At 39.4% G+C, this 13,383-nt stretch overlaps 1 protein-coding gene across 6 annotated transcripts in view; it reads right to left on the reverse strand.

Annotated features, from left to right (window-relative positions):
- LOC110531840 (neurexin-2) overlaps nt 1-13,383 on the reverse strand; it is a 1,034,463-nt gene that overhangs the window by 470,302 nt on the left and 550,778 nt on the right. For all 6 annotated transcript variants that reach the window (XM_036987703.1, XM_036987707.1, XM_036987704.1 and 3 more), the window contains one exon: nt 2,188-2,361. In XM_036987703.1, coding sequence (XP_036843598.1) covers nt 2,188-2,361 — 174 coding nt within the window. The remainder of the gene's footprint in view (nt 1-2,187; nt 2,362-13,383) is intronic.

Consider the following 13,383-nt stretch of genomic DNA (forward strand, 5'->3'; position numbering starts at 1 on the left):
GGTGAAGGGATCATCTCTGCATGTGTGGTTCCCACCATAAGGCATGGAGGAGGAGGTGCGAGGGTGCTTTGCTGGTGACACTGTCAGTGATTTATTTAGAATTCAAGGCACACTTAACCGGCATGGCTACCACTGCATTCTGCAGTGATACACCATCCCTTCTGGTTTGTGTTTAGTGGGACTATCATTTGTTTTTCAATAGGACAATGACCCAACCCACCTCCAGGCCGTGTAAGGGCTATTTGACCAAGAAGGAGAGTGATGGAGTGCTGCATCAGATGACCTGGCCTCCACGATCACCCGACCTCAACCCAAAAGAGATGGTTTGGGATGAGTTGGAACGCAGAGTGAAGGAAAAGCAGCCAATAAGTGCTCAGCATATTTGGGAACTCCTTCAAGACTGTTGGAAAAGCTTTCCAGGTGAAGCTGGTTGAGAGAATGACAAGCGTGTGCAAAGCTGTCATTAAGACAAAAGGTGGTTAAAAATCTAAAATGTAAAATATACTTTTTGGGTTACTACATGATTCCATATGTGTTATTTCATAGTTTTGATGTCTTCACTAATATTTTCTAATGTTGAAAACAGTAAAAATAAAGAAAAACTCTTGAATGAGTAGGTGTGTCCAAACCTTTGACTGGTACTACAAATTCTTTACATGTTAAAAAATGATATATGAAAAAGGCAGCCCATGGGCCTGTTTTTGTGCAATTTCTTTGTTATGCTAATCTATAATGAGTATTTGGCTGATTAGTGGGCAACGGCCGGTCCCCCCTACCAAGATGGGCCAGCCCTGTTTTCTGTTAAACTGCGCTGAGGTCGAGCAAACTCACATTCAAAGTAAAAAATGTGGCATCAGCAAAGAGACCTGCTCCAACTCTTGTCATTAATTAGACAGCCAAGATCATGGATCGTAAAAATCGGAAAGGGTACCTATAAATGTAGAAAGGTCACCGCACTCAAAATGTCCAGTTTTTTGGTCAGCTAAAACCATGATTTGATAAAACAGTAAAGTGCATTATCCTCATGATTCCTGTAATGAAAGCGTTTATATCGCTGGGGCCTGCTGCTGTGATGAGCGAGCCACTCTCCTCTCCACCCATGTGCTTGAGAGAAAAATGCAGTCTGATCATTAGAACATTTCAAAATGCAATTGCGGGAATAACACAGCTTTGAAAGCTTTGTCCACATGTCCTTGTTAAAGAGACAATGGTCTCAGCTTTCTGTAGGTATAATGTATAATTCTCAACTTAATATTCAGCTCAATAGCAACTATTTTACAACCAAGATATTGATTTTGGCTTTGCGCATATGCCGTTGAGAGGGCATAGGCCTATAGGTTTCATGGGTAGTAGCCTACAACTGCAGGTTTTATTAGGACATTCAATTTGCTGTTGGGATCATGACTACAAGGCTACTAGCAGCAGGCAGTATATTTAGAGTTAGCGATCCCCCCTCCCCCCCAAAAAATCTGGAAATTCTGGAATCCTATTTAGACAGTAAAATTTTGCAACTATGGTCTAATTGTCAACCCAAAATTCATGACAATCACTGGATTAGGTTGCACATACAAAAACATCTTGAATCATGCATCATTGCTTGGACGTGTGAGAGGAAACAGCGTATTTCTTGAATACCTCAAGTAGTCCATGTATTACTGTTCTTAATAAAGCACTATAAATGACTTTATAAGGTGATTACTCAGGATTACGTGTGATTACTCTCTTGGGTCCGACCAAACGATGTCACTGGTCCCCACCAACTGTGGAAGTTAGTTTCACCAGTGACAACAGGGGAACAGGTTAGTCAGCAGCACTGTAATAGTAATTAACACGTAGGGTAGGTGTTGATTCGGGGGGACTGATATATACCAAGCACTAATTTGCAATATAGCCTAAGTCATTAGCTTGGCATTTATAACGTATAAAGCAGAGACAGACAGATAACAAGAAGACACACAGTGACAGCAGAGAAGATGCTGAGATAGATAGAGTTGGCGGATCGCAGTGATGTGGGCTGGTGTGGATACAATGCCAGGGCCAGATTCTTGGCCCAGTCCGCCCCTGGTGAATGCCAAGTGTGTGTGTGTAAATATTGCACGTGTTTGCGCATGCGTTCACACTTGTGTGTGTGCATACATGGGCATAATGTGTGTTTGTGGGCATATGTGTGTGTGAGCACCAACTCACCATCGCAGCCTCGCTCCACCTGGCCCACCCTGTGGAGGGCGTCTGCGATCAGGTCTGGCAGTCTCCCGTTGAGGTCCACCGAGGCCAGGCAGCCCTGGTACCCGTCCCGGGACGCGATCAGCTTGGGCAGACTGTTGTACATGCTCTTCCCCACACCACCGATGTACAGCTCCCCTGGAGAGGAGAAGACAATAACAACATGAGGCAAACTGGCCTACATTCGACCAAACTCACAATGCACAATGTCTTGGGTAGGATTTGTAGTGGGGTGGACTTTAAGAAAGCCTCCCGAGAAAGGTATTGACTAGCTATTACTGCAGCCACCTACAAGGACTAGTGGTGTTTCTTCCTGAAAGCTCTGCATCTCTGAAAATACAGGTACATCTTCCAGGTATAAGTTAGGCTACTGGCCGAGAATAGGAAATGACTGGTTCAATAATCATTGTGAAAATGTGCTATTTGAAATTCCACCCCCCCCCCCTTTTTTTAGGTATAAAAGTTTTTTCATTGTTGTTCCGAACCCACAAGTCATTGCCACCCCCCACCCCATCCATTGGTTTGTTGCGCCATTTGATCTGCCCTGTATGGAGCTTGCACAACCGGTTGGGCCTTTTTCCCCAGAGTACCCTGTACAGAGATGGCCCATGCCTGGTATGCAAACATACAGTACATCAGAGATTTGGTCACCGGTCCAGTGTGTGTAGCTAGCTGCCTAGTTTAAATATCAACAGTACAGCATTTAACCTACATCATCAATATTCTGTCTGGTCTGTGCAGTAGAGAGGCAGAAAGACAAAGAGGTAAATCACAATCAACTGATAGCCCACCCTCTTTTCCTGATGTCAATCTCGTCTTTAGGAGCCACTGTATAGCTTGCTTACAATTTGTGATGATGAATGAGTGTGTTGTTGCAGAAATAAATAGGCATCTGCTTTAAAAAAGTTACAAATGCTTGCTACAGAGGCATTTGGTATGTTAGGAATTTTGAGATATGGTGGTCGGTGCCTTCTTTTCACCTTCTTCTTGCACCTGCCCCCCTGAAAGGTCTGCATGGCCCTGCAGCAAACTAACATGGTCATAGTATTCCACCTGATTCTGAGTGTTTCATGTGCTTGCAACTGCCTGAAAACGTAGGATGTCCGTGGCTATATAGCTGTAAGAAATGTACAGAGGCAAGTGTATCAAGCAAATCTCAACAATGTTGTTGTAGGCTCAATCGCCTGCACTGAAGTTAGGTTCAAGAACATGTGTAGGTAGCATTGCATCAAAATGAGTGAGCACATAAAGACGAAAGGCACATTGTATTCTAATCAGGTTTCCAAAATGTTAGCTAGAAGCATAGGTTTAGATTCAGTCACCAAAAACAATCATGTATATACTACAGCCATTATTACAATTCAACAGTATTTCTTATTTTTACCTTAATTTAACTAGGCAAGTCAGTTAAGAACAAATTCTTATTTACAATGACGGCCTAGGAACAGTGGGTTAACTGCCTGTTCAGGGGCAGAACGACAGATTTGTACCTTGTCAGCTCGGGGGTTTGAACTTGCTCTAACCACTAGGCTACCCTGCCTCCTAGTGGTCAAAGTACTTAAGTAAAAATACTTTTAAGTACTACTTAAGTACATTTAAAACCAAATACTTTTACTCAAGTAGTATTTTATTTGGTGACTTTCACTTTTACTTTCACTTTTAGTCATTTTCTTGTAACATATCTTTACTTTTACTCAAGTATGAAATTTGGGTTATTTTTCCACCACTCCAATTCAATTTCAACACTTAGCTCGTGACAATATTATTTATTCTGTCTGTTGTGTCTTATTGTGATATTTCACTGACAACAAATCCGGCGTTGAAGGGGGGCCCAGCGCGCACTGAATCGTTTCCCCGCCTATTTTTAATAGGCACTATGCGCTTGTGTGTGATATAAAAAACGACTGGCTTTGTGTAGCCTGGCCCTAGGCTACTGTAAAGACTACGACTAGCCTACTCTACTCCTATTGCAGGTAGATGCCCTCTCAAGCATGACTTTAGTTTTTATAACGAAAGTGTGTGTGCAGGAAATAGTTTGTAAACAAAGATTGAACAAACAGCTGTGACTGATTTGATAGAAACCAGTACCACTGGTGCAATGCCACTCTCACGTGCAACTCTTCATCACTCAATTTCTCCCCTTACAGCAAATGTTTGCTAATGTTTATTTATCATTCTGGTGTTTTACAGCACATTCCTACTGCTAGACAATCAACATTATTATACAAAATTATACGCGAGCAGACAATTTGGACGAAGAGTTGAACTTAGACCTAGACATTCTGTGTCGCCAACCTGCTCTTAACACAGTAGAATATTTGTGGATTGATTAGGCAAGCGTGCATGTAGACATCGAATGGTCTATGACTATGTGGAGTTTTTTCTCTCCTAATGTCTTTATTCGTCAAAAGGGGGATTCTCCAGTTGAAACAATAACACATTTTCCACGCCCCTGTTTCTGTAAAAAAGTTGAGGGATGGGGCTGGAGAAATGTAACCACTCAAATGTATAAACAGCGCTATGGATGCAAGGACTGACCAGTCATGGTATCAGAAGTCCAGTTTGAATCATGTTTCGAGGCTATATAGTGTTTGTTTACAAACAATGTCAAATAGGCTTACATTCTGGGTTAAGATGGGGTACAACAGAACGACCTAAGCTCATGAGGCATTTCTAAGTTATATTATTCAAGAATAAATAGGTAGGCCTACATATCGTTAATGTATATATCCAAAAATGAATGTAGCAACGGCAGACCGTCCCTTTAAAAGATTATTTGAATTATGCCTATGTTCTGATATTGATATTAGCCATTGATTTTCAAGCTGTCAAGAAGTAGACCTATTACATAAAAAATACTTGTAAATTTTTTTTTTAAATTATACAAAAATAGGGGGAGAAAATGAAGTGAATAATCAAAGGGAGGGGATTAAGAAATAATTGAATTGATATCATTGGTAATCAATTAAGCTTTGCAGACATTTGGGAGTCTTTGCTGTGCTAAAGCCATTTGAGACAGACCAGAGAGGCCAAATCAGTAAAACAGAGGAAACAGACTGCAAATCAGCACATGTAGTTTAACAGTTCGACAGAAACAACATCTGTCGGAAATAGATAAAGCTGCACTGGTGAAAATAAAGGGATTTTAAGGCTACCCCGTGGATGCTCCCCCCCCCCTCGCACTCTCTCTGTAGTCTCTCACTATCCAGTGACAAGACTTGCGAAATTAACATGCTGGCAGTGGCACTTCCTACTGGAGGACTGTCATGTCACAACAGCTGTTGATTCAGGTAGCCTGCCTGTAAACACTGGTCATCATAATGGAGTGGACCAGAGGAGAGAGACATTTAGAACCCGCTATAAGTGGTGAGGAAAACTCCTGGGATCGAGTTTCACTCTGAGAAAATGCTCATAGTTATGGAATAGAGTGCATTGTACATGTCTCCACTGATCTGATTCACGGCATTGAGTTAAGGGGACTGAGAAAGGGTACTGTACACAGGATTGGGATTGATGTTTGATGCAGACACAGTATTCCTTTCGACATTCCTTTGTGAGCTATTAAATTCACATAACACTGTCTTTGGGAGGTGAGGGTTTATGATTTTTCAAGCCAGAGATTGACCGTTATTGACAGTATTTAATTGGCCTAGTCTTCAATCTTCAATAACTGCAAGTAAAGCCATTGTATTTAAAAAATATATTATTTATGCATTTTCTTTTTATCCATTTCTTAATTTTATGTTTAAAAAGTATGTTTTTTCTTCTCAAAAGATATTGCAAAAGGCGTTGGTGAGAATGCCAAACTAAATTATGAAGAATCAGTACATCAAAACTCCTTTGATGTAAGTACAATAAGAATAAAACAACAATTTTGCTCCTGGCATTTCTTATCATTTCTTCATTCAGCCTTTATCTAAAGCAGGAAGTCACATTGAAATAAAAAAAAGACATTGTGGGTATATATTTTCCAAGGAATCATTGGCTAAAAGGGCAACCCTAGCAAAGTAAATACAGGGCCATCAAATCTGCCTTTGTTTGTCTAAATTCAGCAAAACTCTGGGGACTGCATTCATAAAAGTGCCCCCGAAAATGAATCTTTGGCTTTGAGAGAAGCAATAAGCCCACTAGGTCAAATAGTGTCAGAGTAATTGAATAAGTCAATTATGGTTCGCAGTTCTCTTCCTAAAACTAATGTGTGTTTGACACTTAATGCATCTCAGTCGAGGCTGTAAGGCATTCTAATCAATACTGTGGATTCATTAGCTGCATAACTGAACGATGCCCTCAAATTGTAGAGAAGAAGAATCGCTTCTCAAATATGCATTTTTATTGCTGACTTACTCCAAAAAGTGCCAAGCAGTTTCTTGAAAAGTTAGCAGACATTTTCAAGAGTAAGAGATTGACTTTAATGCATTCGGGATGAGGAGAAACAACCTTTATTTGTATCAACGTTTTTGTTTTTGTCTGGTTTAGAAGATCGAGCACGTGCGCACACACACACACAGACGTATGTGTGGGGTATTGTGTGTCCCAATCCAGCTGCGTTCCTCTCTGGGTCCCTTCATTGGGTTGGTAATTAGTGATCTCGCTCTCCCTCTCGCTCCCCCTCTGTCTGGCTCTCGCCGTGCCCTCAGAGTGTCACCTCTTGGGTCGACCTTCCTCTTGCCTGTTAGGAGCACTTATTTTGGATTTTGTGTGTGAGCGTTCTGTAATGTATTTCGACTCCTCTTAGAAACATAGTAAGACATTTTGTGGCCAGTGTTTTAGGTCATATTTGCTTGAGTAAGGGTTTTGGGCTATGTATCCCTTCGTGAGAGATAGTAAGAGAGTTCTGTGCTCCATTATGGGTCCTCTGTGAGATATTGTGAGAATGTTCTGTGCTCCATTTCTTCTTTTAGTGTTTTATAAGGTAACAGAGTTGCGGTTAGTGTTTTGATTCTCCTCCCCAGCCCAGGCAGTGATGAATGTTCTAGTGCACAGGGTCTGCGTCCCAAATGGCACCCTATTCCTTATATAGTGCACTACTTTTGACCAGGGCCTATCAGGCTATGTTAAAAAATAGTGCACTATAATGGCGAGAAGGGTGCCATTTGGGATGCACAGGGGTCTAGAGGTCCACCAGAGGGGACCAATTACAGCCTCTCAGACACTGCCGGGGCCACTGTGCATCTGCGGTTACCATAACAACTTCTCAGGGGCCCCTGGGTAGGGCCATGCTGCATCTGAGCAGACAGACAGAGAGAGGGCTGCTGGGATAGGGCCCCTGGAGGGCCACTAAGAGCAAGCTCAGTAACACCTGTGTCTGGTACACTAGTGACTTCATATTTGAAATAAGCTTCTACTGTAGTCAAACACTTGTCTACACAACTCTTCTATAGTCCTTTAGAAACAGATTTAAAAAACATCGCATCACAATGCCTCCGGTCATTCTAAATATCTAATTGAACTGTACTGTATATAACAATATAAACATGTACAGTATTATATGCTTGCAGAGCCAGGATTGTAGGTTGGATTCCCTCAGGGGACCAGTACGAAAAAAGTATGAAAATGTATGCGCTCACTACTCTGGATATATATATTGTGTAAATAGTATTTTTGTTGTCTCTTGGTGTCTTATTTTGTTTTCAATGTAATATAATATCTTGTGTTTTTTTAGGGGGTAGATCAGCTTTAATATTGCAGATAGATTGTAGCTTCCATCAGTGTAATTGTCTGTATCACTTACAATCCCCCATATATTTTTTGCTAATATATATACAGTGCCTTGCGAAAGTATTCGGCCCCCTTGAACTGTGCGACCTTTTGCCACATTTCAGGCTTCAAACATAAAGATATAAAACTGTATTTTTTTGTGAAGAATCAACAACAAGCGGGACACAATCATGAAGTGGAACGACATTTATTGGATATTTCAAACTTTTTTAACAAATCAAAAACTGAAAAATTGGGCGTGCAAAATTATTCAGCCCCCTTAAGTTAATACTTTGTAGCGCCACCTTTTGCTGCGATTACAGCTGTAAGTCGCTTGGGGTATGTCTCTATCAATTTTGCACATCGAGAGACTGAATTTTTTTCCCATTCCTCCTTGCAAAACAGCTCGAGCTCAGTGAGGTTGGATGGAGAGCATTTGTGAACAGCAGTTTTCAGTTCTTTCCACAGATTCTCGATTGGATTCAGGTCTGGACTTTGACTTGGCCATTCTAACACCTGGATATGTTTATTTTTGAACCATTCCATTGTAGATTTTGCTTTATGTTTTGGATCATTGTCTTGTTGGAAGACAAATCTCCGTCCCAGTCTCAGGTCTTTTGCAGACTCCATCAGGTTTTCTTCCAGAATGGTCCTGTATTTGGCTCCATCCATCTTCCCATCAATTTTAACCATCTTCCCTGTCCCTGCTGAAGAAAAGCAGGCCCAAACCATGATGCTGCCACCACCATGTTTGACAGTGTGGATGGTGTGTTCAGGGTGATGTGCTGTGTTGCTTTTACGCCAAACATAACGTCTTGCATTGTTGCCAAAAAGTTCAATTTTGGTTTCATCTGACCAGAGCACCTTCTTCCACATGTTTGGTGTGTCTCCCAGGTGGCTTGTGGCAAACTTTAAACAACACTTTTTATGGATATCTTTAAGAAATGGCTTTCTTCTTGCCACTCTTCCATAAAGGCCAGATTTGTGCAATATACGACTGATTGTTGTCCTATGGACAGAGTCTCCCACCTCAGCTGTAGATCTCTGCAGTTCATCCAGAGTGATCATGGGCCTCTTGGCTGCATCTCTGATCAGTCTTCTCCTTGTATGAGCTGAAAGTTTAGAGGGACGGCCAGGTCTTGGTAGATTTGCAGTGGTCTGACACTCCTTCCATTTCAATATTATCGCTTGCACAGTGCTCCTTGGGATGTTTAAAGCTTGGGAAATCTTTTTCTATCTCGGACCTGCCTGGTGTGTTCCTTGTTCTTCATGATGCTCTCTGCGCTTTTGACGGACCTCTGAGACTATCACAGTGCAGGTGCATTTATACGGAGACTTGATTACACACAGGTGGATTGTATTTATCATCATTAGTCATTTAGGTCAACATTGGATCATTCAGAGATCCTCCTGAACTTCTGGAGAGAGTTTGCTGCACTGAAAGTAAAGGGGCTGAATAATTTTGCACGCCCAATTTTTCAGTTTTTGATTTGTTAAAAAAGTTTGAAATATCCAATAAATTTCGTTCCACTTCATGATTGTGTCCCACTTGTTGTTGATTCTTCACAAAAAAATACAGTTTTATATCTTTATGTTTGAAGCCTGAAATGTGGCAAAAGGTCGCAAAGTTCAAGGGGGCCGAATACTTTCACAAGGCACTGTACATATACATGCATGCGCATATAAATACATACAGACATATCTTTTAAAATATATATATTTCCTTTGTTACCCTCCAACTCTACCACCCCTCCCTGAATTGGAGCAAACTAGTGAACAACAACGCTTAGGGCTGTATTTCTAGCTGATACATACTACATACATTTTATGGACAAAGTCTATTTTACAATAGTTTTATTTGTTTGTTTTTAACTCTTGTCCTTCCTCTACCCTCATCTTCTCCCATATATTTATGATGTTCATCAGGTTTGATTTATATTTGCCATATCTTGCAAACTGTATTCTTTCAAAAAAGATCTTAAACTATATATGTTTTATGACACAGCATGTTTTACATTAGTTATCTTGTTGTTATTAGTCCCAAACTTCAGCTCCATTCAACCCCTCCCATCTATACTCCTTCAGGCTAGGGTCTATTTTTCTCCACTTCCTGTCTGACTGACGTGCCCAAAGTAAACTGCCTGTTACTCAGGCCCAGAAGCCAGGATGTGCATATAATTGGCACCATTGGATAGAAAACTATTTGAAGTTGGTAGAAATGTTAAGATTATAACGTATAATGTATGAGATTATAACACAATTGATATGGTAGCCAAATATCCAAAGAAAAACCAACCGGAAAAATATTTTTTTTGAGAGCCCATGCTCTTTCAATGGTCCTATGCATTTCCAGCTCCCAGATTGCAATTCCTATGGCTCCCACTAGATGTCAACAGTCTTTGTTGAAGGTTTTAGGCTTGTTTCTTCCCAAACAAGGAAGAATTTTGAGTTTTGGTACAGGGAGTCAGAGTTGGAAATCAGTTAGAAACGTATTTTGACTTGTTTTAACAAAGTTTAGTGGTAGCTTTTTAGATTCCTTTCTCTGCATGTTGAACCAGTGGATTACTCAAATTCATGGCGCCAACTAAACAGACTTTTTAGGATATAAAGAAGGATTTTATCTAACAAAACCATGCATGTTGTAGCTGGGACCCTTGGGATTGTAAATCAGAGGAAGATTTTCAAAAAGTAAGTGAATATTTAATTGCTATTTTTGATTTTACGAAGCCTGTGCTGGTTGAAAAATAAGACACTTGTATGTACCTAGATGTTTAATATCCATAATTTGTATGATTATTTATCTATGCCGTCACCGGAAGTTGATGGCAGGTGTCCCGCTGACGGGATGCCTGGCCCCAAGAATCCATATTGCATTTATATTTGCCATGTATTTTTCAAATGTGCTGTGATGTTTCACAGAGGTTCTGAACCTTTCTATTTTTTATTCTTTATACAGATTGTAAATTTTAAAAAAAAATGTTTTTGCTAAAAGTATTATTATATTATTGATCAATTGACTCTGACTTTTCAGATCTCTGAGTTGTGCTATCTGCAGCGTTAGCTCCAGGTAATCATTGCAATTCTTCAACAATTCCTGGACCTGTGACCAAAAACAAGCATCATATGGACAGAACCAAAACAAATGATCTAATGATTCTGCCTTTTCACAGCAAAATCTGCAGAGCTGGGAAGGTTGTATCCCCATATAAATAACATTATGTTTGCAAGAATTCTGCGTAATAATTTAAAGTTTTGTATCTGGCATTTTGCGTATCAATTCATAAACCATGTGCCATGGAATTGGTATGTCATTTTGTAATCTATATGGCACGGCTGTCAATTTTTTGGTCCTTTAATGAAACTGGTATACTTTCCTCTTCCATTTTTGCGGTATTGCCGCAATTGTTTGGTTGTAATTTTGGGTCGAGCGGACATTTGCATATGTTTTAGTTAGCTGCATGTGTGACAACTCCACCAGTTGTATATAATTGTAAAAAAGTATACCTTTGTTAAAATTTTTTTTTTAAAGAATATGTTTTTTTTTAATCAATTACTATATATGAGTTTAACCACAATATTTGTTGTATTATTTATTCTGTTTTTTTTCTGGTGGATTAAATTGAAATTGCAACCAACTGTCTATGGCTTGTTTTTAAAAAAATACTGAGATTTGGGAGAGGATGTCCTTTTCAAATAACTGGAAGTGAGAGGTTGTAATATGAATAAAGGGGAAATGCCTTTCTTGAACATAATGTAGGGTGAGACATTCTTACTAATTTTCGAGAGAACCAGTTTGGATTTAAGCATAACTTTTGCATGACTGAAGCCTTTAGTGAGAAGTCTAATATTTAATCCTTTCTGCCCTCCAAATTCATATTCATTATATAAAAAGGCCTGTTTAATTTTGTCTGGCTTGCCGTTCCAAATGAATTAGATTTTTTTTGTCATATAATTAAAAAAAACTGTTTGCTAGGTGTAGGCAAGACCATAAGCAAATAGGTAAACTGGGATAAGACTAAAGAGTTAATCAGGGTGATTTTTCCACAAATAGAAAGGTATTTACCTTTCCATGATCGCAAGATCTTACCTATTTTTGCTAACTTTCTATAAAAATGTTTTGGAGTAAGATCATTTATTTATTTTGGGATATGTATACCGCGTATATCCACATCACCATCAGACCATTTTATTAGTAAACTACATGGTAAAGTAAAGGTACTATTTTTTTGCGATCCAATATGTAATATCATCACTTGGTTGTAATCCTGAGAGGTTAGTGAAAATATCTAGATGCTCTGAGGCTGTGGAGGGATCCAAGTTGTGGATTTAAAGAAAACTTGAATCATCAGCATACAATGACACCTTTGTTTTAAGCTCTGTATTGCTATTCCCTTGATATTATTTTGGGATCAAATTTTAATAGCTAACTTTTCGATGGCCATAGTAAATAGATATGCCGATAGTGGACAACCTTGTTTTACTCCTCTTGACAGTTTAAAACTTGCTGAGAAGTAGCCATTATTTACTATTTTACACCTAGGGTTACTATACATGATTTTAACCCATTTTATAAGAGATTCTCCAAAATTGAAATGTTCTAGGCATTTATATATAAACTCCAGTCGTACTTTATCAAAAGCCTTTTCAAGTCCGCTATGAATAGCAGGCCTGGTTTCCCAGATTTTTCATTGTGTTTTATGTTTCAAGTACTTGCCTTATATTATCTCCAATGTATCGTCCATGTAAAAGACCTGTCTGATTAGAATGAATAATGTCCAACAATACCTTTTAATTAAATTCTATGCGATATACATTGCTAGAACTTTTGCATCAGAACACTGAAGTGTAAGGGGCCTCCAAAACATGCAATTAGCTTCGGTTAGAGTAGATGGAGGAGACTGAAGCAAAAACATATGCTTAAAGTACTTTGCTTCCTCTTTCAAAATATAATGTGGTGAATCATACGTGATTCCTTCATTTGCAACAAGTTTCAGTAAATTGTTTTTGGTAGCATTTCTATGTTGAAGATTTAAAAATGATTTGGTGCATTTTTCCCCATTTTCCATCGCGTTTGCTTTATTATTATAATATATTACACCTGATCTTTGCTGAATAAGTTCATCCATTTCCTTTTTGTTTTTCCTCTAAGTTATTATGCGTTTCTATGGTACAGCTTTAGATCTTATGTTGTTCTTGTCTATTACTGTTCTGTAGTCATGTATGTGTATGTTTCATGTGGACCCCAGGAAGAGTGCAAGTGCAGCAGCTAATGGAGATCCTAATCAACTAAACTATACCACTGACAGACCTCAGTTCACTTGACCTGCAGTCAATCAACTCACTTACAGTATCATCTCAATTCAGAATGATGATACTCTATATTGTATCATTTTCTTGGCACATTTCCCTGAAATAGACTGCTTGTGTCAAGCAGCTGTCCCTTAGACCAAGGCTACTGTGAAA

This window comes from Oncorhynchus mykiss, chromosome 9 (assembly GCF_013265735.2).
Source record: "Oncorhynchus mykiss isolate Arlee chromosome 9, USDA_OmykA_1.1, whole genome shotgun sequence".
Taxonomy (NCBI): Eukaryota; Metazoa; Chordata; class Actinopteri; order Salmoniformes; family Salmonidae; genus Oncorhynchus; species Oncorhynchus mykiss.